Source organism: Eurytemora carolleeae, unplaced genomic scaffold (assembly GCF_000591075.1).
Source record: "Eurytemora carolleeae unplaced genomic scaffold, Eaff_2.0 scaffold59, whole genome shotgun sequence".
In the NCBI taxonomy this organism is placed as follows: domain Eukaryota; kingdom Metazoa; phylum Arthropoda; class Copepoda; order Calanoida; family Temoridae; genus Eurytemora; species Eurytemora carolleeae.
Window position 1 is genome coordinate 439,776 of NW_019396064.1, and position 22,739 is coordinate 462,514.

Consider the following 22,739-nt stretch of genomic DNA (forward strand, 5'->3'; position numbering starts at 1 on the left):
ATTTTCCGATCTACTGCATTATCGGATCTACGCTAGCTGTTTATTTTTGTATTATTTGAGGGTTAGTTAAGACAATTTCTGGACCGAGCGCTGCGGCTAGGATAGACTAGGGGCCGGTCGCGGCTAGGACAGGCTAGGGGTCTGGCGCTACGGCCGTAAGTCCATCTAGCAGCTGAAAAACCACGTGCTAGTATGGATTTGTATAGGTTCGAAGATGTAGAATTTTGTTGAAATGGTGGTAAATACCGTAGTGGGCTGTAAATTGTAATGGACATAATTATTCTGTGCTTGTCAGTCTTAAGCTTAATAATTAGCTAAAACCCCCCCCCCCCCCCTCCCTTATCAGAGTATGACCTATTCCCCCCAAGTAGTCTCTCGAGTCTCTCACAAGACAAATTTTTTTGTTTTATTGTTAAATTTCATAGAAAGACGACATTTAATTGTGCATGCTTTAGCGCATTGAAACTTTCAACCAATCCACAGTTTTCCTTTTCACTGCTCGAGAGTCGTGATTGACTTTGTCTTGAAACAACAAAATCAAATATATATTCACCTACATGTCTTATAGATTCTCAGCATTCAGAAATAATTGACTGTTATTTCAAATAACTTATTCGTAGACCTGTTTTGTAAAATAATTTGTATGCTAGTTTGATTTTAATACTGAACTACATAGTACAGAGCGTCCCATATCATATTAGATTATCTCTAATCTTTAACGACAAAATAAACCCTTAATACTCGAAAAACTTATGATTTTCCACGAGAAAATTATTATATAAGCCTTATGTTATTTTTCAAATTGATTTATTCTAATTAAATTTTCTTATTAGTCCCGAAAATCGCAATTTAGACCTGATGACGGTCTAATATGATGTGGGACACCCTGTACATATAGCCCCAATTCTTAAAAAATTTTAGAAATTCAGTTTTGAAGCAGTAAAATAATTATGAGAATTGGGTCTATACTACTCTAAAGAATGAATCATGTACCCCCCCCCCCCACTTCTTTTAATTCTTTTACATGACTTCGATTTAAAAAATTTCTGAATATCTGATCATGGGAATTAGGTTTCTAAATAGAAAAATTTGGAGGGAGAGGGGGGGGGGGTTGTCAAATTAAGAGTTCTCTAGGAAACTAATTTGTTAATAATGAAATTTGGAAGAAAATAAAGGATAAGATTTTATGTATTTTGAATTTAAATTAAGTATCCTGTTAACGCTATAGATTAGGTGTTCTAGACTAAATGTGTTAAAATGGCAAGTATAAAATTTACAAGAAAAATTCGATTATTCAATTTAAGAGTAATATCTTTATAGTACTTATTAATACCGTCATCTGAGATTATATTCTAAAATCAAAATATATTTTCAGAGTCCAAATTATGATCTAAGACTTATTACGGATGCAAGAATTTGGTATGGCGACTCCCAACAAAAAGGTTAGTTTTAGGGAGGACAAATGAGGCTCTTTGTTTTAAATAAATAAATAATCTTTCAAAGTTGTTATTTGTAATGTGCAAATGCATTCTAAGAAATATACCGCAAACATTCTATACATTAATTCACAAATATGATTTTACTAAAAAAAAATAAGTTTGTTCAATTTGAGAAAACGTATATGTATTGATATATGTTTTTTTGAGGGGGTGGTGGGGTAATGGGTTATTTCTGTACTAAAATTTTGGTTGTTTTTCAATTTTGCCCAGTATTAAACCTTCTTTGGAATTGGACCCAACCTGTTCAGCCGTTTGGAAGTTTATTGGATACACACAGAGTCAACAGTTAGACATTCAACTTATATAGACGTGGAAAACCCCTTTCATACGAGTCTTGTTTAGGTCTTGTGTTACCTTTGTGACATGCCTCGGTATCCCTGGGCAGTCCTTATGGAGTTTAGCGAGCCCGTCTGCCGGGGCTGTGTCAACTACGAGGGCCCAGAGCGCATTGACGGGATTATCGAGAGCGCGCGCAAGATGAAACGTTCGTTCATGCTCGCTGAGATGTCTAGACAAGGACAAGTGCGACCTTCGAGTTCCACTAGAGAAGTTTATCTGAACGGAAATGGTAAAAATTATATTTTATAATTTTGAAATTTAGTTACAACAACTGTCAAACAAACACAAATTACCATTCATAATCAATTTCAGAAGACAGATCATTTCCCCCTTTCGTGTTGCCAAAAACTCAATATTGCGCGTGGTAAATATTTCTGCACAGCTCGGAAAATGTTACTCAATAAATTCAATTTATGAGGAAAGTCTGCTTGGGAAGTATAATATATCATAATGTTTACCCCGAAAGAATTTAAAATCATTTTTGACAATGGATAACGCAGCTGAAAATGGATAACGCACATGAAAGAAAAAAAATAATGTTTGATGATGGTCCTTGGATACACTTCGGTGGCGAGGAGCGTCGACCCCTATTTCATAGAATTGAATGATGTATTGTCTGCTAATAATAATATTAATATCTTTTAAATCAATTCTCATGATCCATTTTATTTTGTAGATACAAAGGATCCTGATCCAGGTCATGAAATTTTTTTTAAGATTTACTGATTTTTTCTAATAATTGAAGGATATCTTCTTCATTTAGTTTATTCATGCTAAAACTTAATGACCTATTCAGGGACTAGGCAATTTTTAACAATCTCCCACTAAATTAACAATTGATATTTTGGTTTTAAGAGTATGTTGCCCTTTGGATCCGGATCCGTGGATCCGCATGTTTTTCCGGATCCAGGAAGAGAAAATGTTGCGGATCCAACGCATATGGATCCTAGTACTGCCTAGATCTCACTTTTAACATAAATGACAGAAGATTACTGTAAAGTCAGCTAATGGGGTTGTTCTGATTTCGATTTGATTTTCGCCCCAAGCTTTGTAATTTGTTTGTTTTTCTTATATTGTAGTCAACCTTTTAATTAATTTGTATTGCACTTTAATTGTTATATTTTGTCATGCTATGTAATAATATGAATGTAATACATGTATGCAGGGGTGTAGTGTATATTTTCTTCCCCCTCTTGAAATTCCGGAGGTGGGGTGAGGGGGGGGGGTCGTAATTCTAGAAAATATTAACCCCTGCTTTTATTAGTTTTACAAACCTAGACGCCCGGCGGGAATTTTGGAAAATGATTTTTTTGGGAACTTTTTTTAGGACAAAAAAAATTATAGAATACTTTGAAGAACAATATTACAGTCGTCAGGGAAAAAGGAAACATTTTTAAAGGAAAAAATAAGAACTGCAAGTATTACATAAACAATCTGTAAGAAGCATATCGTTTTCCCTGTTAGTAAAATCAAGTATACTTTAACTCTTGTCTTGTCTTTAAACTCTATTTCCACAATTTCTGCAAGTAAACTTATGTGATGAGAACTTAATTTTTTTTCATTTGCAGGAAGCAATGATGGGCGGTATATGGTGACACCCTCCCCTGTTCCAAGTGTTGGAGGAGGGGGGCTCAAGAGACCAACAGATGACCCCCTCCCCAACCAACACAGGAAGATGACCGCAGCAGAGTTTCTTTCCCGGTCACAGATGATGTCTGGACCAGCTTTATGTAAGAAATAATTTTTTTTAATTTAGAATTAATTTTCTAAAAATTTTACAAAATTTGAGTTGTTTAATGTTTTTAAAAAACATATTTATATTGGGTTTATCTGACTTGTAAGTAATCATTTACTTGTTTTTATAAAATAAAAAGTTTTTTTAATTACTTTCTTTCTGCAGAGTGAATGGAGCCGGGGGTTCAGATGTTATTGCCATTTTATTATCAGAGGCGTATTCCGGGGGACTATGCGGGATAAGCCCTCCATGGACCAGTGAAATCTATTGATTTCAAGGGGTTTTCAGGCCCCAACGGGTGCAGAGCCCCCCTGGAAAGAAAAAAATTCAAGCTCCCTCATGACAAATTCCTGAATTCGCCCCTGCATGCAATACTAGCTAAAGTCCCATGCGTTGGCAAATTATCAGGTCTCCTCCTCAACAGGAACAGATACATATAAAATAACTTTTCTATCCCCTACCTTTTGGCAGTATAAAAATATGTTTTTAAAAAATCAACACAATCGGAATTGGTACACATACTCAAACGGAAGCTGAAAATAAAGAAATGCAATTATGACCTGTAAATAATACTTTAATGATATTTTTTCTGTTAACGCCAAATCCCGGGCTTGTGATTACCTATTCAAAACTGAAAAAAAATTTTGGAGCTATCTTAAAAAACAAAAAAGATAATGCCATTTGAAACATAGAGGCCATCCTCGAAATCCCTTGCGGAGCCATATCTCCGGACTTGGAGGTCTCACAACGCTCATCTTCGGGTTCCGGGATTTTTTTTCATATCCCTTTATTTAATCTACAGATATAAATTAAACAACTTATCTTATAGCTGATTCTGGTGTTAACGGGGTCCGAGGTATTCAGATCAACGGATTTAACCATAATCCCAGCAGGTAGATTTTAAACCCCAACCCCCCATCAAAATTTACACAGCTCATGTCTCAATTCAAATTAGCAGCTATATGTCAAATTAAGAGTTTTTTCCTTTAATTATTTGAGATCCCCTTAATAGTCAGGTTTTCATTTAAAAAGGCAGATTGAACCCCAAATTGTTTACTTCTACCTGCTCATATATTTTTACTTCTACCTGCTCATATATTTTCACTTCTACCTGCTCATATATTTTCACTTCTACCTGCTCATATATTTTCACTTCTACCTACTCAATACTCATATATTTTCACTTCTACCTACTCAATACTCATATATTTTCACTTCTGCCTACTCAATACTTATATATTTTCACTTCTACCTACTCAATACTCATATATTTTAACTTCTACCTACTCAATTCTCATATATTTTCACTTCTACCTACTCAATGCTCATATATTTTCACTTCTACCTACAATTCCCACCGGTGTACATTTAAATATCCTAGCTGGGTCAATCTTTGCAGTCCAACTTTGGACTGTACCGCCAATTTGCAATTACTAAAGCGGCAGAGGAGTGTGCATACTTCTCTTGATTTACTCTTACTTTTCTATTTTCTTCTTTTTATTTCTCTTCTTTTATTTTTATCTCGTAATCTTTCTTTACTCCAATATATTTCTCTTTCTTTGCTGCCACCTACTTCTCTTTATTAACAATAACTCATTTTTTTATTTATTCTTTTATTTTTCTTTTCTTGGTTATAATATTATTATATACTTAAAACTAGGCTTTTAGAGCGCTTCGCGCCGATCTTCTATTTCAACTTTTAATTGTGGCTCATCTGTGAGCATAATCTCCTTGTACAATAAAAAACAATAACAAAAAAGCTATTTTTTCGTCGATTTTTTAAATCTAACAAAAATAAAAAACTTCTGGAGACAAATATTTGTTACTTTGAGCATCAATAAACCTCATATGAGGTCCCACACAAAATTTGGTTCTGATCGGTTCAGCCGTTTTGACGTCTTTTGAATACAGACAGAAAGACGAGCAAAATATATATATATATATAGATTATTATGATATAGATTAAAAAATCTAAATATTAACCTGAATGTACTTCAACAAAACTAATAAGAACTGTTATTTACATTTTCTCAATTAAAATGTTTATTTATTTAAGGAGTAGTATAGATGCACAAACTGAAAAGGCAAATCCATTATGATCAGATTTTATTGTCTCTTAACAAGATTGATGTTAAGAAAATTTATCTTTTGGTTCGGCAACCTTATTTTTTATTTATTTTATTAATTAATAATATAAACTAGACATAAAATGGTTTTCAAGAAAATATAGTTCTAATATATATCTAGCTTAATAATGGAAAAAAAGGTGAAAGCAGCATTAATCAAGGGAAGCTCTTATGATGGGCCCAAGACCTCAGGATCAGGTTTAAAACTTATTTATTTCCTCTTAAAACCATTTCTTTACTTTTAAGGTGTTAGCTTAGATTTATTTTTTGTAATAGTTAGCTTCTTTTCTCCCTAATTTTCTTTCATCCCTAACATTTGAAGTTCAGATTATTTTGAGTCTGATTTGTTGAATTTTTAAGAAAATATTTGAAATTTAAATTTGAAAGTCTGAAATATAATCATATAAAAAAATAAAATTTGATAAGGATTAAATAAAAAACTAATTGATTTTTGCATGTTTTTTATTTGATTTTACTTCGTAAACTGTTTAAATAGCTGTTTAGTCATTAAACCAATTTAAGGTCTTTTAGAGTCTAGTGGCCGGTTGTCCAGACCGGGCAGTGAACCAGGGCTTTCACCCCATCCTCAAACCAACCAAGGTATAGCAAATCAATAGGTGGTGTGACCGAAGGCCCTGGGTTTTGTATGTCGCCTAAACTGGGAAGTATTTAGATCACATACCATTGATTGATTGATTGATTGATTGATTGATTGATTGATTGATTGATTGATTGGGTATGCTTTTGATTCAAGGTCGTACTTGAATTGTACTTTTTCTACTTCTGATTTCTCATTTATTGTTTTAGAGTTGTTACTAAAATAATTGGTATTTTGTGCCATATTAGACACAATATATCTGACATTAAGTTTGTGTCTAATTCATACATGCATGTTGCGCTTGAAATTATTTTTCTCTCGGTGAAACTATTTAAATAACTGTAACTCAGAGTCTTAAACTTTCACTCATGGATTTCTTGATTTACTTTTGCATAGTAGGAGTAAATTATAAAAATCAATCTTTGAAGAGAAAAGCTCTATTAAAATCTGAAGTCAAAACTGGATCAATTAAATGTAATACAAAGGAAAAAGGTATTAAAAGTAAAAGGATGAAGAGAAAAGAAACAGATAAAATAACGGTGGAGAAAAAAAGTTAAGAAAAAGGAATGAAGAGTTCAAAAGAGGTTTTATCATTTGTTTTATTAGAAAGCATGAATGTTTATGCATGTTTTTAATCTATCCATTCTGCAATTGAAATTTAACACTTCAGTTGCATCCTGGATACGTTCATTTATTCTTCATGCATGTTTCTTCAAAATGAATTCTGTATAGTTTTCTTATTCCTTAAAGTTGTTTAACATGTATCTCAGTGAGGACGAAAATATGTGTGTATTGTAATCAAAAACATTTAAATCGCACTTTTCCAATATCGTATAAATTAGCTTACATTTTTCGAAACTATTCCGCATTATAAGCATAATTTAAGTAGATATTTCGACAAAAAAGTTGATTTTTTTTATGCATACAAGCAATAACAATATATAGCGGTGGGTTAGAATATTTAAACTACCCAGGATCCAGCTTGTTATTTTTTGCAAGAACAAATAGTTTCAGTATATCAGAAAACCACTTCTTAATTTTTTAAATTTTGTGCTATGGTTTTTTAACATTAAACTCCCCTGATCATCAACTTTTGGGTCGAGTTGGATGTTTGGTAATTGTAAATTAGAGATTGAAATACAATTTTGCTTATGTTAGCAAAGCATTCAATAGTGCTAAGGGTCCATTGATTTTTAATGGGGATCCGGATCCTGGTCCAGTTCATGAACATTTCTTTAAGATTTACTGATTGTTGAACAAAAGAAGAATTTCAAATTATTTTCTTCTTTTTTTCACTTATTTTTATGCTAAAACTTGATGAACCATTCAAAAATAAGAAAAAAATTGAAAGCTTAACTGTTTTTCAACAGTTCAGATTTGGGTTTTGAGTTTTTTTTTGTAGTATTTGGTTGATATTTTTGCTCATTGGATCCTGATCCTAGGCACTGAAGTAGAGATGAAAACACAATTTTGGTTTTTATAGCAAAACATTAAATTACTTGATTCAATGATTCCATTAATTTTGGAAATGCAGGAGCTGCAAGCTGCTCCAGACAAGTAACTTCCAGCTCTGAACTGGACAACAAGGAAGGCCCTAAACAAGGTGATGGGAATGCATGATTTCAATCATTTGTTAAAAAAGAGCCAAAATAAATGTTGTACATTTGTTACAAATTTACTAAATCATAATATTGAAATATCCAACCTTTCACCCTTTTATCCTTCAATTATTTTTTGGCATTTTTTGTTTTGCTAATTAGCCATCCAGCTCTTCAAATCAGACTGTACACATATATTTAAATTCGCTGCGGCTTGGATGTAGCCTTTTTTAAATAACATTGAACTAAAATAAAGGCATGATTCAATCACTGTCTAAATGTAAACACAAAGTTGTTGTGTATGAATTCATGTTCCATGTCCATTTTGTTTGCTTCTCAGAATTTAAAAATAATGGACTTTAAAAAACTGTAGAAACTATTATTTCTAGTTCATGCCCATTCACATGGTTTACTTTTGCATATCTGGTAAAATGTATAAAATATAACCATGGATTAAATTTTGTAAAGTGGACCACCGTTTGTGCTATTTGAAATGTTTGATGTCGATAACCAATGTGAGCAATTCTCAATTTGTGATAAATGCTTGATTGTCTAATTAATTTGTCCCTGCAGTGTATGAACATCACTGGATATGACAAGACAGAATAATTTAGTGATAAAGCATTGAAAAAGTTATTCATGTGAAATAGCATAGAGTTTACAAATGGTAAAACTAATTTTCAAAATTAACTTTGTTATGCTGGATCTGACCAATTAAAATAATTTTTATGTTTAAATATTAATTCAAACAAAAAATTTTCATTTAAACCTACAAAAAAGAATACCAAAATATCGGTTAAAAATTATTTTAAATGGATCAGTATCGGAGGTCGATATTTGCACCAACTAATTTTGATATTTAAAAAAATTGGCAAAAAATAAGTGTTAAGGAATTTTTTTCAAATTGTGTTAGTAGTCATTTTTTACAAATTTTTGCGACTTCCAAGGTTTCTTAATTCAGGTTTTAAGATTAATTTATTTAAACCAATTTTGATATATCTTTATGGAAAGGTTTTACTTGCACTAGTGAAATAGTTTTCACAAATGACAAAAATGTTATGCGTTGAATGAATTGATAAGTTTGATAGAATCCAAATTTTCTAAATCTTTAATTTTTAAATTTATGAATAACTAGCTGGAGGGCCCGGCGTTGCCCGTAGAAAAATAAATTATGGGGAAAATTTTTTTAGAAATTAAAAAAAAATTGGTATTTTTTTAGCCTATTACACCCACCGGCCACCTTGAGTGTCCACAAAAAATTTCCGCCCAATCAGTCCGGCCGTTTGGCCGGCTATAGACAACATATTCCTTTCGTGCTAAAATAGTTATCGCATCTTGAAATCTGTAAAAGATTAGTCAGCACTGTCTTTAAGTAAAGAGGACTGCTTGCTAGTTTCAGATTGGAATTCAGGGATCCTTGGGACCCGGAGTTCTTTTCTGTTTTAGATTGGAATTGAAGTGAAGGGACCCATTTTCGGAAGGGAACTTTGCCAGATTTCAGGGATCCTTTGCGATTTAAGGGACTTCTTGCCATTTTCAAATTCATTGCAGGGATCCTATTTTTGAGTAAACTTCTTACCAGCTTCAGATATCACAAAAGGGACTTTTTGCACTTAAATAATATTGTTGGATCCTTTTCTTGTCAGTTAAAGATGAGATGGTATAGAGTTTTTATAGTCCCCTCCATTAGCTCCCACTTTCTTATGGATTTTTAATTGTTTTTTTTTATGGGTCTGTTTTGTAGTGAATGTATTGTGCATAATGGTATAATATAAATGCATGCTAGTACAACGCCTTAAAATGCATGAACTTTTAAAATCATAACTCATTTAAAATGTTTTATCTAGTGAATATTATTAACGGCAACATAAACTTAAAGGGGCAGTAAAGGAAAAATGAAAGGGGGTATAGGCTGAAAGCTAATCACTTTAGCTCTCGATCGCGACCCATGAAAGTTATATCTGATGTTCCTGTCTCGAGAAATTGATATAAAAATGTGTCAAATATATACGAAAATTAATATATATACAATTTTGTATAAAAGTAGTAGGTTTAAACAGATCATATTCAGCAAATAAGCAACCAATCTGAAAACGATGATATCCCAGAGAAAGCTAATTGTAAATTAGGTTTACTTATATATTTGTTATTTCTATTTTCAATAGATTTCATTCATAATATTATTTTTACGTCCGTATTACTTGACCAGAAATTCCACCAATAGCAGTGCAGTAAAGTGGTCACGTGATACAGGCGGAGACACGTGATCAGTATACTGCTCTGCCATTGGTGATAGTTTTGGTCACGTGATTTAAGTTTCAGATTTTCAAAATTTTACATATATGAATTTTCGTATAATTTTAACACAGTTTTATATCAATTTCTCGAGACAGGAAAATCATATAAAACTTTCATGGGTCGCGATCAAGAGCTAAAGTGATTAGCTTTCAGTCTATACCCCCTTTCATTTTTCCTTTACTGTCCCTTTAATGTATAATCTAATCTAAATTTATTACACATATAAGATTACATTCAGGCAGTATATGAGAGCAGCAAAGAACAGATAAAGTGCAAATAGCTGTTTAATGTTTAATGCCTTAAATTCATTAATAAACAAAGCTTCCAAATTCCCATATCATATTGGATTATCTCTAAGCTTTAACGCACCTAATACTAGAAAAACCTTGTATTTTTTACATGCAAATTTTAATATTGGTCTTAAACAATTTTTAAAAAAGATAGATTTGTCTAAAATTTTCTCATTAGTCCCTGAAAATTAGGTATTTAAAGACATTAACGATCCAATATGATGTGGGACAGTGTCCCATTGGGACACCCTGTACTTTCCTGGTGATATCTTGATAAGCGTTTTTATTATTTGAATATTTTAGATCTTACAGATGGACTCCCCAACAACCCCCATCTGAAATGCACTATTTGTTCTCAACGTCTAGAGGATACACACTTCGTTCAGGTACCACGCAAATGGGCCTTAAATCCTGTTGTGATGGAAAATGTCTTTGTTTAAACTGAGGCTGAATTAAAGAATTTAAGCCGCGTCTCAAAGATTTGGTTCCACTTGAAAATTTCATTCAGTCTTGAGATTTGAGTCGCCGCTCAATAGGAACCGATTTTTGGCGGTTCAGCGACGCAGTTTAAATTCTGCCTCAGCCTCTAGTTCTTTAAGTTTCAAGAGGCATTTAAAAAATCTGAAATAGTTTAGCTCAGTACTTTCAAGTGACCCTCCATGCAAAAATAACAATTCCCGGCTTATAATGGTATCCTTAAACCCCTTAAAACCTTAATCTGATGAAAAATGAAAAAATACTTGAGTCTTTCTGACTCGAAAAGTGATTTATTTTTTTAAAAATTTGTATTGCTTCTTATAAGCAAGAAATCACAAGTCTTTTTCGCATCGAACCCGTAAATGAAAACACAAACATGGATATCTAGTACTTGATTAGACAAAGTTTTCAAGGGTACCATTGTAAATCGGATATTGTCTTCTTTTCATGGAGGGTCACTTGATATTACACATATGGTCCCCTCAAGCTGTTATTAAGAATAACTATATTAATTCCTAAACTATTTGTTTAGTGTCCCACAAACCAAAATCACAAGTTCTGTTTCCCTTGTTCTGCAGATTCGATAAAGAAGCAAGGACCGAATACAGAGGTAAAAAATTTGGGGTGGATTTTGAACTGTCTTGGAAATAAGTCGATAGTAAACCTAATGCATAGGCTGTCAGCTGTATGCTAAACTTCTTCTAAGTTGAAACATTTTTTCCATTAGGCCAAAAAACGAAATTAGAAATGACTTTATAGATTACTAGCTTGGGGAACCCAGGGTTGCACAGGTTACTTATAGTTACTCCCGCCGTTTACCCGCACTTGGTCGTAAATTACAATTTTAACTTTTTTCCCTACGCAACTTTGAATCTCAAAAACAAACAAAATATTCTCGTGGGACTCCCGAGTTCCCCAATCAAAGTTTAAGGCAAATTGGTCCAGGGATTCCAGAGTTACGATCGGACAAACAAACAGAGACTACAAATTTATATATATATATATAAACTAGAAGATATATATATATAAAATATAAATACTCTTATTATTTTGCATTATTAGGTGTTCTGCCCGAGTGGTGAAAGATGTCCGCTAGCTGGGTCCAATGTTCCCTGGGCTTTCATGCAAGGAGAGATATCAACAATTCTCGAGGTAAATTTGTCACTGAAGTATGCTGTGTTATCTTAAAATTAATAGGGCTGTGTATAATGTATTTGTAATTTCAAGTTCTCTTATTTCAATAAGTGCCCTGTCCTATTCACAACTGTACCATTGCAATCCGATGTCTGAGGTTTGGGTTGTAAGGATGTTATGGTTATTATTGTTATGATCTAGAATGAGTGAGATACCCATTGTTTAACTTGAAAAATTGTTAATTTTCAATTGTGGTTTTTCTGAATAGCGAACTTTTGCTTCAGTAACAGTGGAAGATCTCTATATATATAGCTGAACACACTTGAAGTTAGAAAAATAATGATATGTTCTTTACTTATCAAATAAAGGGTAAAATTGCGAATCAGAATCTTGAAAAAAAAGATCATCTCAAATAACAAAATCAGTCCCTTAAAATAATAAAAAATTTCTTCGATATTTAAAAGAAAAGTTGGCCATAAAAACCATTCTATCGTTTTCATTTATTTAGCGAATATGCAGTGTGGAATAAATGTACTGATTTTTTTATTTTACCAATTGTGCTGAGTGTGCGAATATTGTCTCAAATTGTCAAGTATTGTCAGCTAAAGCTTATTTTGACATGCATATTTTCCAAAAAAGTCTTGTCAAATTGAAGTAAGTTCAGTATATTATGCGTAGGAAGAAAGTGTAATAATCAAAATTATTGTTTTAATATTAAAAAAAAAAACGTTGAATAATTTTGATTATTCACCGAAAAAATTGAGGAAAGTATTTTAAAGGATTTTTTTGCAATTTGCAGAAATTAACCCTTTTCATGCTGGGGGGCAATTATTTCTATATAAATATCATAATTTATCATTTTTTTGCAAAAACATTTTTACTGTATAACTGGATTTTTCAAAAAAAATCAATTTAGCAAATTTGCATTTTTTGCTGATTCTAAAAGTAGAGAATACGAGCTTTCCAATGATGAATTTTTGTCATATTTGGACATCAAACATGACATTTTGAGGGGGGGCAATCAAATTGACCCAATCCCCCACCCCCAGCATATCCTGGTTTTCAAATACCCCAGCAGGGATAGGGTTAAGATAGCCCATAAACTTTTGTTATTTAAGCTATAGATCTAAAACTTACATTTTTGAAAAGCCCTTGAAAAAATGGATTTTAAATTAGGTGCCTTTATAGGGGTTATACAATTTTTAAAACTAAACTTTTTGCTTAATACTGGTTTTTTAGGGGGGTGAACAAACGACCGCTAGGGGGGTGACCCCGAAAAAAAATCTGTTCGCTCACGCGCGCTTAAAGTTCACCCCCCTAGGCTAAACTTCCACCAAGCCCCTGATAACATTTAGACGAATTATTAATCAATCAACTACATATATTCATAATTTGAGAGTTTACTCTAATATTTAAGTTATTCCTTAGACATTTTCGGAAACTAAAATTTATGGTTCAACGGTGTACAGACCTTTCTAATTATTTCCTTTAACATTTTTAGTAATGAAGAATAGTATTCTTATTAGATTTGAAGGCTTGACAAAATCCAAGTTAAACACAGCTCAGTTACACTGTGTTGAAAGATAGGCCAATAGTGCTTCCCAAGAACCATTTCCAATTTTCTATAGAAAACCAAGCCGTCCTTTAAGCTATACAACATTGAATTTAAAAATACATTTCAGTATTAGTACCGTTAAATATCATTTACAGATAGATTTTCTTTAAGTCTTTTTAGGAATGCATTTTTTTACACAATTTATTTGTACCTATATAACTCCAAGGACATAGAGAACAATAGATTTAAACATCCTGATCACAGATAATGTAGTCCAAAAAGGGGGGGGGGGAAGNCATGCGCTTACCTTTATCCCATCTGACCCTCACCCGTTTTGTTGTCATTTGATTTAGGCAGCGTCAGGCAGGCACGGCTGGTTTTAACTAAAATTTTAAATTATTAAAATATAAATTTTAATTCAATTTATAATAATAATAAATTAACTCTTTTTTATTATAGCATATTCTTTTACTGAATCGTACGCCAAAATGCAAGATTTTATTAAAGACTGTTTTTGAGGAGATCATTGTCAGCCCGTGACTTAAATATTGAAACAGAGTAAATTGCGAAAACCCGCATTTATTTTATTAATACAAATGCAGGTCGGAACACATAAAGACTTTACGTAAATAGCGCAATGTCGCAAATATGATCTACACTAAAATGTTGTTTAATCAGAATTTTAAAGTTTATGCTGAATAAGTTTATTATATGATAGATCCCATGCCGTCTTACAAATTTAAATGAATGCGGCATTCGTCTATAATTAGCATATACAAACTAAGAAATTCCTTTACGGATGAGTAATTTATATCAAACCAGAACAATAATATGACAAAGGTTTAAATGGTGAGAAAAACAAGATCTCAAGCTCCTGCTTCATCTCCTATTCCTCAGTTGGATGGAGATGATAGACACTTATGCATCATGTCTGAACCTGAACCCGGACTAATGACTATTCATAATCTGATCCTGAAATTGAACCCTATCCTGACCCTAACACTGATCCTGAGCCTGAAACTGAACCTCAACTTGAACCTAATCCTTTGCCTGTCCCTGAGCCTGAACCAGATCCTACAAAGGCGAACTTAGCTTTAGCATTTGCAGATATTATGAAAATTATGAAAATGTAATACTATATCTTGTAATGTAATGCTATATCTTGTAATGTAATGTAAACCCGTTGAAATCTTTAAATTTATTAATTATTTATTTGAATAATGAATCTGCTTTATGCTTTGACAATTCCGTTAAATGTCCTGGCATATTTTAACATATTTAAACACATATTTATACAATTTCACAGATAATAATAATAGAAGACTTGCGGTTTGGTACTCTTCTCAACAGTGTTTTCCAAATGTCTCAAATTCTGAATTTGTTTGGCTTTTTTACCGATTGACGTCCAAGTCTCCAAGAAGAGTTTTTTTTTTATAAATAATGTGTTAATGGTTTCAACATTTCTGAATTCAGTGTTTCAAGACGGATAAAGGGAGTGGATAAAATAAATATTTAAATCAAAATTAATTTTTTCTTTTTTATTACTTAAACGTTTTGTAACAGCGTTGCTGAGCTTCTTTTCAGCTGCATCAATATCTTTCAAAGCTGTGGTTTCAGGGTGCTTTGCAATAATTTTTCTTTTAGTTTTGCTAAAATTGCACAAAAAACATCCTTAAATAAGGGTTTTATGTTTTCCTGAAAAATCACCCACTCCCCATGCCATGACTTTCCATGTTTGTATTGTTGATTTTGGAAAGAGGGAAGCATTTTCAAATTTTGGGGGGGTAAATGTATCAAGAATAGGGAAAATCCCAATCTTATTTATTTTGTTTCTCTGAAATCTACGGAATCGCCCCAAACCACCACCCAGTCCGGATTCTTTAAGTCAGTGCTTAGGATCCCGATCCGGATCCGTATCCGTTGGATCCGCAAGATTTTGGCTTCCTGGATGCGGATCAACGGATCCGGATCCAATGGGTAAAATATCAACCAAAAATTACAAAAAAACTTTTTTACTCCTAAAACCCAAATCTGATTATAAAAATTTCCTCATTTCTGAATGGTTCATCAAGTTTTAGGATAAAAATAAGCGAAAAAAATGAAACAAAAAATTTGAAAATTATTTTTTTTGTTAAAAAAATTCAGTAAATCTTAAGGAAATGACCTGAATCAAGATCCATTTTTTTCAATGCGGATCCAGGATCCGGATCCGCATCAAATTTAAATGGATCCTAAGCACTGAGTATAACCCCCTTAACTTAATTATATTTCAGGAGGGGCGGGTAGTTGAAGAAAAGAGGAAAAGCCAGCAGAACTAAATTTAGCATGAAACCAAGCAAATGAAATTATAACCTTGAAGTGAGTGCCACCTTAGGACTGGTGAAGTGACCAAAAAGTGACAAAATATGAAAAAGGAAACAAGAGTGAACTATGTTATGAGTTTTGTTAGTTGTGAAAGAAAGCTCCGAATCAATTAAATTGATCAAATTAAACACATCCTGTTTTGAAAACTTGTTCACAGAATGAATCCAATTCTAAACCAGAAGTAATGAATAAATTACATATTTTTGTCAACAACAAACGAATTATCAACCATCTTCTTATTGCATAAGGATTAAAAAAAGAAATGAAAAATATGAACATAAATACTGAAGCAGATTAAAATCTAGTTTTTAACTACTCCTTAACTCCTTAACTTCGTCCCCCTGTATTCATAGAAACCTAGGCTACTAATTTTTTAAACGCTTCAAGATCGCTCCTGAGGGGGAGTTCGCCATTTGATTTTCTGGATTTCAAAATCTTAAAACATTTTGTGTTAATCTACATAATAAAACAAGACATTCGTATATAAATATGATGTCTATAGCCGGCCAAACGGCTGGACCGATTGGGCTGAAATTTTTTTTTGGACACTCAGGGGTGGCCGGGGGTTGTTAAAGGCTTATAAAAAAATTTCAACATTTTTGAGAATCGTCATTAGAAATTTTTAAAGTTGCTTTGAATTAAGATGATAATCCGTTTAAGCTTGGGTTTTCTATTGTTGCTTCTAGGTGGTTTGTCGCAATTTTTTTTTATAAATTTTGTGTTTTACGCCTTAAACTGTAAAAACTGTATAAACTTATTTAACCAAGAAAAGAATATTCAAATTTGCATTAAAGTTGTTTTTAGTGTTCGCTTTCTATGTGCCAAATTTTATTTCAATTTTGTCTCACTTTCGGGGAATGAAATCATGCCTTAAGCAGTTGTTTTAATTTCACAACAAATAATGTGGGGAGGGAATTTCATCATTAATTCCCCTGAAAATAAGGTCCATTTATAGGTATCATTTATATTTTGCTTTTGAGGATAATTCCAGGGGTGTATATTTTCTTTAAAATTTATGTTTTATAGGGTTAAAACATGATTTTTGGGGAAAATCGATGAAAATCAACAAAGACCACTGGTTTTGTTAAACAAAACCTTATTTTTATTTTTACATATTTCTGAATCTCTTAGCAAGTAGACGATAGATTTATAGTTATACAGTGCAGCTATATTTTAGTCCATAGGGGTTAAATAATTAATTAATGTCAAGGTTATGAACTATTTTTAAATATGCCCCCCCCCCCCTCTAGTGCTAACCCATTTTAACTTGTAACACAAATAGTTAATGTGAACGTTCTGCATGTCTTGTTACATTGTGAAGTAAGTGGCTTTTTAAAACATTATAATAATTTATCACAATTTTGCCTTTAGAAATGCCTTCTATTCAAGTACAAATAATTTCAATAAGATGTTCATAGACGCTTCTTTGATCCCTTGCTATGCAAATTATTTTTTAAAAAAATCACTAGAAAATGATTTAACTAAAAATCAGTATTATAGCACACTAAATAAATCGTACAATCGTACAGTCTACACCTAGCTGTCTTCCTGCATGTGCGTTAGGTACAGGTTGCATTGCATCAACTTAAAATGAAGCACAAAAAACTATCAATATCTAAGTCTTTAATTAAGGATCTTTAAGTAATTTTAAGGAAAAGGACATAAGAAGAGGTACTATTATATTTTCTAACTAATAATCATGAAATTCACGAAAAAAAATTTTTTATTGCTCAGCAGTAAACACAGCAAACCAGTAAGATTTCTCTAATTTTATGTCATCGGTTCTCAAATAAAGAGATAATAGTTCCTGGTCTTAATTGTTGAGACTTAAAATTACGTTAAAAATTCCTTTTAACCTACTATCAAGCAACTAAAAATGTCAATCTTATATGAAAATTAAATGTTTTTCCATGCTTTTGTTTATGTATAATCAAGATAAATCTTGAAAACTATAAATTTGTAAAATTCCAATGTTGCTTTAATGGTACTGTTAGCCTAATTTTAAGGTCCCTTCAGACAAAGATAGCAATGCCTGATTTACAACGGTACACTTCCCTTAGTCTTAACAAAAATGTGGCAGTGGCAGTGTTTATTCCCGTGAATTTCTCCATTTATTTTTATAATGAAGAATTTGTGCTTGTCACTTTCGCAAAGGAGTAAAATGAAAATGGACAGATTAATGAACTAAAACATGCAATTTATTTAAGGGCATCGTTGTAAATCGGGCATCGTCATCTTTGCATGGAAGGTTACTTGATATTACGCTTACAGTCCCTTTAATAAGTACACCTTTGCATTTGGCTTAATAAGACATGTTAATCATTTATATTTTACCAGTTCCTCTTGTTTTCCATGTGCGTTCTCATATTTAATTTATTTCTATGAATTCTTTCCATATACTAACACCTTTGGAATTAGAGGTTTTATAAATTTCTATCATTGTAACTAATATTTATATGTTCTACTAGATGCAGTAGATATAGTTCGCCAGACTAGAAGGATTTCTAGGCCTATGCAAATATAGATTTACAGTTAAGATTTAAATAAAAAAAAAGAAATTGTCCCGGTTTAGTAATAATTTCTCTCGGTTGCTTCTTCGTTTTCAACTGTATGAAGTCCTATTTGGTGAACTGTATATTGTAGTCGGGTGTTCATTTCTAAACCCCCTTCCCTTGGAAAATGTAGAAACGTTAACATTCTTTTGAAAATATTTACAATGTGATTGGAAATAATATCCCAGTATTTAAATATAATTATTTAATATCCCTGAAGCTCCAATGCCATTTTTATTTTACCTCCAAATGCGACGGTTTTNTTTTATTAAGCTAATGATTTTTGAGACAAAGACAATGTTCCATAGAAAGAATAAATTCTAAAAATATTAAATTATATCTCTTTTCTTGAAAACTGTGAGACATTATCTTGAATTAACGATGAAAAAAAGGAGAATAGATTAAAAACAACTTATTTAAATTTTTTGTTTAAAAATGTCATTTTACACTTTTGGAGATAAACATTTTCTATGTAATATAAAAAAAAATCTATTAAGGGTGACTTGAAATTAATGCCCGGACTTCAAAACCTGTTTTATTTTGTTGATATATAAAACATCTCTGTATTGTACTTACACTGTTTTCTAAACATCTATGTACTGTGTACTGTGTACAGTGAACAATGAACTGTACTCAATAAAGCGCATCATGTACAGTGTTGATATCAGGGTGTCGCATGTAATAAAGCTTTTTTCTACATAAATAAACAATGTTAATTAAGTTTTTTTTCGGATGAGAGAACTCACTGGCTATCTCGGCTTATCCTAGGTTAGGTTCTTAGTAAGTAAATTTTTATGAAAATAAAGCAAAAAAAACGAAACAAAATTAATTGTTTTAGGAGGATAAATTAAAAGATCTCCAAAAATAGAGGCAGTGTAATACTGCCTCCCAAATCAAAAAACAGGAAATAAATAGGAAAGTTTCAGATCTATTGCTAGCATTTTTTAATTACTGGTGATGGTGGGATTGTTGGAATTCTTTTGACGAATCATAACACAATTGTAGATGGCTGACCTTCACGATGTTAAAGCAATTGCTATTTGTCATACCTCTGCCTTTAATATTTCCCATGGAACCACCGGGAAAAATGTTAGGACATAGAACTTCAAAACTTAAATTAAAACTATTATATTGGATTTTAAAAAATTTGTTAATCTTCAAGGATTGGACTGACGCTTATAACAAATAATATTGAAAGGACGAGGATTTTGAGGTGGCTCGGACGAGAAAATAAGAATGTAGCTCGGATGAGAAATCGTTGTGGTAGGCTTTCCTCCCCTCCCTGAAAACCTAGCTTTTCTGTATCAACTTTATGACAACAGTACTCGATGAACTCTCATTTACAAAAAAATTATTAACACGATTGCAACACTTTTTTTCAGTAGGTACAGGGTGACCCATGAAGGATGAGACTTCAGGGACGACTACAGAATTCTATTTATATATTTTAATTCCTTGTAACTTTAAACAGACGTTTTTCGTTGCCAACATGCCAAATCATAAGATAAGCCTTTAAAAGTCAATGGTCAAGACAAAAGATTTAATTTAACCATGTAATCATTATATTTTAAGTAATTTCAGTTTTGTCTTTACAGTCTCATCCTTTGTGGGCAACCCTGTACCATTACACTAGAAAAATAATCGGTAAAAAGACGTCTCTAAAATTACCATATTTTTTGACCCTGTAGCATGTTTATATACTTTGCATTGTCAGCTTTACAACTAATCTTCAACTTTTTCAAGTTTTGGTTTTTATAAAAGGCACCGAAAAATACTGATTCATAAGAACTAGGTTTTCCACTGAACAACATGGTTACCCAAAAAGGATGAGACTTCAGAGACATTAAACGGAATTTATACTGTCTGTTTCCGTTTGAGATTTGTTAATTATCATTTAAAAACCATTAGATTATTATATCTAAGACAGAAGACTTAATTTAACCTTCGGAGCGTCACATTTTAAGAGTTCCGGTCGTCTTTACAGTCTCATTCTTTGTGGGTAACCCTGTTTGTAGATGGCGTCCCACATCATACATTGGATTGATTAAGACGGACAGTTTTCTCTGTATGTATCCTGCAATTTTCTTGTTTTACTAAGTACAACCGTATGCAGTCAAAACATAAACAAACAAAATGTGAACACAGCAGACGAAACTCTTACAGATTACAGCTTTCTCATTAGGTTTCACTATACTAAATCGAAGAATTATTTAAAAAGACGATATAGAATTCGTCACTGAATTCCCATACCTTTACATACCTTCTTTCAGGGTTGAAATTAGTAATAAAAGCAAACGTAGGTAATAATTTTCAAAATTGTGATTCTTATGGAACAGTTTAAAGACAAAGGTTTAGGAAAGGAACCAAGAATTATTGATTGTCCATCATTACTCTTAACGAGTTCAGAGTTCCAACAGTATAAACCTCGTCTCCTTCACCCAACCTACTCCCACTTTGGGTAGTGTTGTCAATCGTTTTGAATCGTTTTTAAATAAAATTCAGTCAAACTTCTAAAGTTTTAAAACTGTGTTATGTTAAAGTTTGCTTTTATAAAACTTTGCAATTATCTAACCCTAAAAACACGTTGCAACACGTTAGTTTGGAACGGTTTTTTTTGCATTACATTTATGTATTTAGACATATTTCTAACTTTATATTACTTTTTCAGCCGGTTAATGGTCAGCAGGAGGATGAAATGGAACTAGAGGAAAGCGGGGAGAGTGATAGTGATACTGACGAAGGAATCATATCGGATATTGGAACCATATGCGATAAAGACCCAACTGACGAGGAAACGGAAGATCAGGATGAGTAGGTAAATGAATAAAATGACATCAACGTGGCTCAGATTAATAATCTCAGTGAATTACTAAGTGAAAATATTGCGTAAGATGACGCAGGAAAACACATCAGTTGAAAATTAATGATGTTAATTCAACCTGGGAATCAGGTTGCCAAACATGTGTATTTGTCCAATTATTCCTTATTCTAAAAAGTAAAAGTTGCACCATATACCACGGGATAGGGGGGAAAATTGTGAAGCATGACATCAAAAAGATAACCTCAGGGGTATTCCAGGGGTAATTAGCCTCTCTACCTAGGCAGACCGCCCCTCCCTTTCAATATTTGCGCCCCCCCCCCCGTGTCCCAAGTCTTTATAAACCCCCTGAACCATATCGAAACAGTGTGTAAAGTACGTACAAAGGACTTTTTGTAATTCGTGGATTCTACTGCTTTGATCTAGGGTATGCAAGTTTTATTTCATATTTTGCGTACAGTCCCTTTATTACCCCCTTTTCCTGTATCTAGTATATTAGTTCGATGATTATGTTCATGAAAAAGCAAGGACATTGCCAATAATATCTGTGTTGTAGTTAGTTTAAGTTTTAAGATTGATTATATATTCTTGATTCATTGTTTTAATAAAGATTTGTATAACTCGGAATTTGCGTAAAAGAGATCTTTTTCCCTCCTTTAACATATTTAGATCAATAATTCTGATATTACAAGATTTATTTCTGAATAAGGAACATATTGAGATCACACGTTGGTAAATAATTAGCGGTGTACAAAACAAAACGGTGACAAGCAGAAGGTATACAGGGTGTCCCCAAAAAAAAGAAATTACAATAATCAGAATTGCTTATAAGATGAAAAATTCGTTGGGGGAAATTAAAAAGATTTTTTTAGATGTATTTAAATAAAAATTAGACATTACTCTGAATATGAATAAATTTTTTTTAAAGATATAAAAACCCAACACTGCTTTCTGCAAGCAAAAAGAAGTAAAATTAGGCTGACACACGTCATGGTTTTTAAGAGTTTTTAAAGGTCCGGATTCTATAAATATAGAACAAAGAGAAAAAGAAGTAGTTTTATCGACTAATAAAGGGTAAATGTTTCTTAAACATAATTGAGCAGAAATGTGTTATTAAAAACTTTATATAATTCAAAGTGCACTAAATGTTTAACAATAAGAAGTGACCCAATAAAAGATAATAAACGGACCGAATCATTAAATTGTGCAAACGAAGATTCATGACTATTTAAACCTATAATTTTACAGGTGACACAAAATGGATTAGAATTTGTTTTGAACTCAACGATTTACACAGGATTTCAGGGTTGACCCAAAAAGAATGCGACATGAATGACGACCAAAACTCGTTGAGCC

At 32.3% G+C, this 22,739-nt stretch overlaps 1 protein-coding gene across 6 annotated transcripts; it reads left to right on the forward strand.

The window, feature by feature from the left end:
- The first annotated feature begins 1,345 nt into the window (after window positions 1-1,345).
- On the forward strand, window positions 1,346-22,010 carry LOC111709626 (interferon regulatory factor 2-binding protein 2). Of its 6 annotated transcripts, none has more exons than XM_023483382.1 (12): window positions 1,346-1,442; window positions 1,842-2,067; window positions 3,407-3,568; window positions 4,403-4,466; window positions 5,630-5,657; window positions 5,840-5,897; window positions 6,222-6,299; window positions 7,832-7,900; window positions 10,787-10,869; window positions 11,493-11,570; window positions 12,023-12,112; window positions 21,234-22,010. In XM_023483382.1, the coding sequence occupies exons 1-12, from the start codon at window positions 1,407-1,409 to the stop codon at window positions 21,378-21,380; spliced, it is 1,119 nt and encodes a 372-aa protein (XP_023339150.1). In that variant the 5' UTR covers window positions 1,346-1,406; the 3' UTR covers window positions 21,381-22,010. The 6 variants fall into 6 exon arrangements, with proteins under 6 accessions (XP_023339150.1, XP_023339159.1, XP_023339183.1 ...); XM_023483391.1 differs by having other exon boundaries at window positions 6,231-6,299; XM_023483415.1 differs by lacking the exon at window positions 21,234-22,010 and adding an exon at window positions 15,923-16,234.
- Window positions 22,011-22,739: the final 729 nt, after the last annotated feature.

Coding starts and splice junctions, on each gene's coding strand:
- LOC111709626 (XM_023483382.1), top strand. CDS start 1,407: ATGCAAGAATTTGGTATGGCGACTCCCAACAAAAAG. Junction 3,569..4,402: donor GATGTCTGGACCAGCTTTAT/GTAAGAAATAAT, acceptor CTTATCTTATAG/CTGATTCTGGTGTTAACGGG. Junction 5,658..5,839: donor TAGATGCACAAACTGAAAAG/GCAAATCCATTA, acceptor ATGGAAAAAAAG/GTGAAAGCAGCATTAATCAA.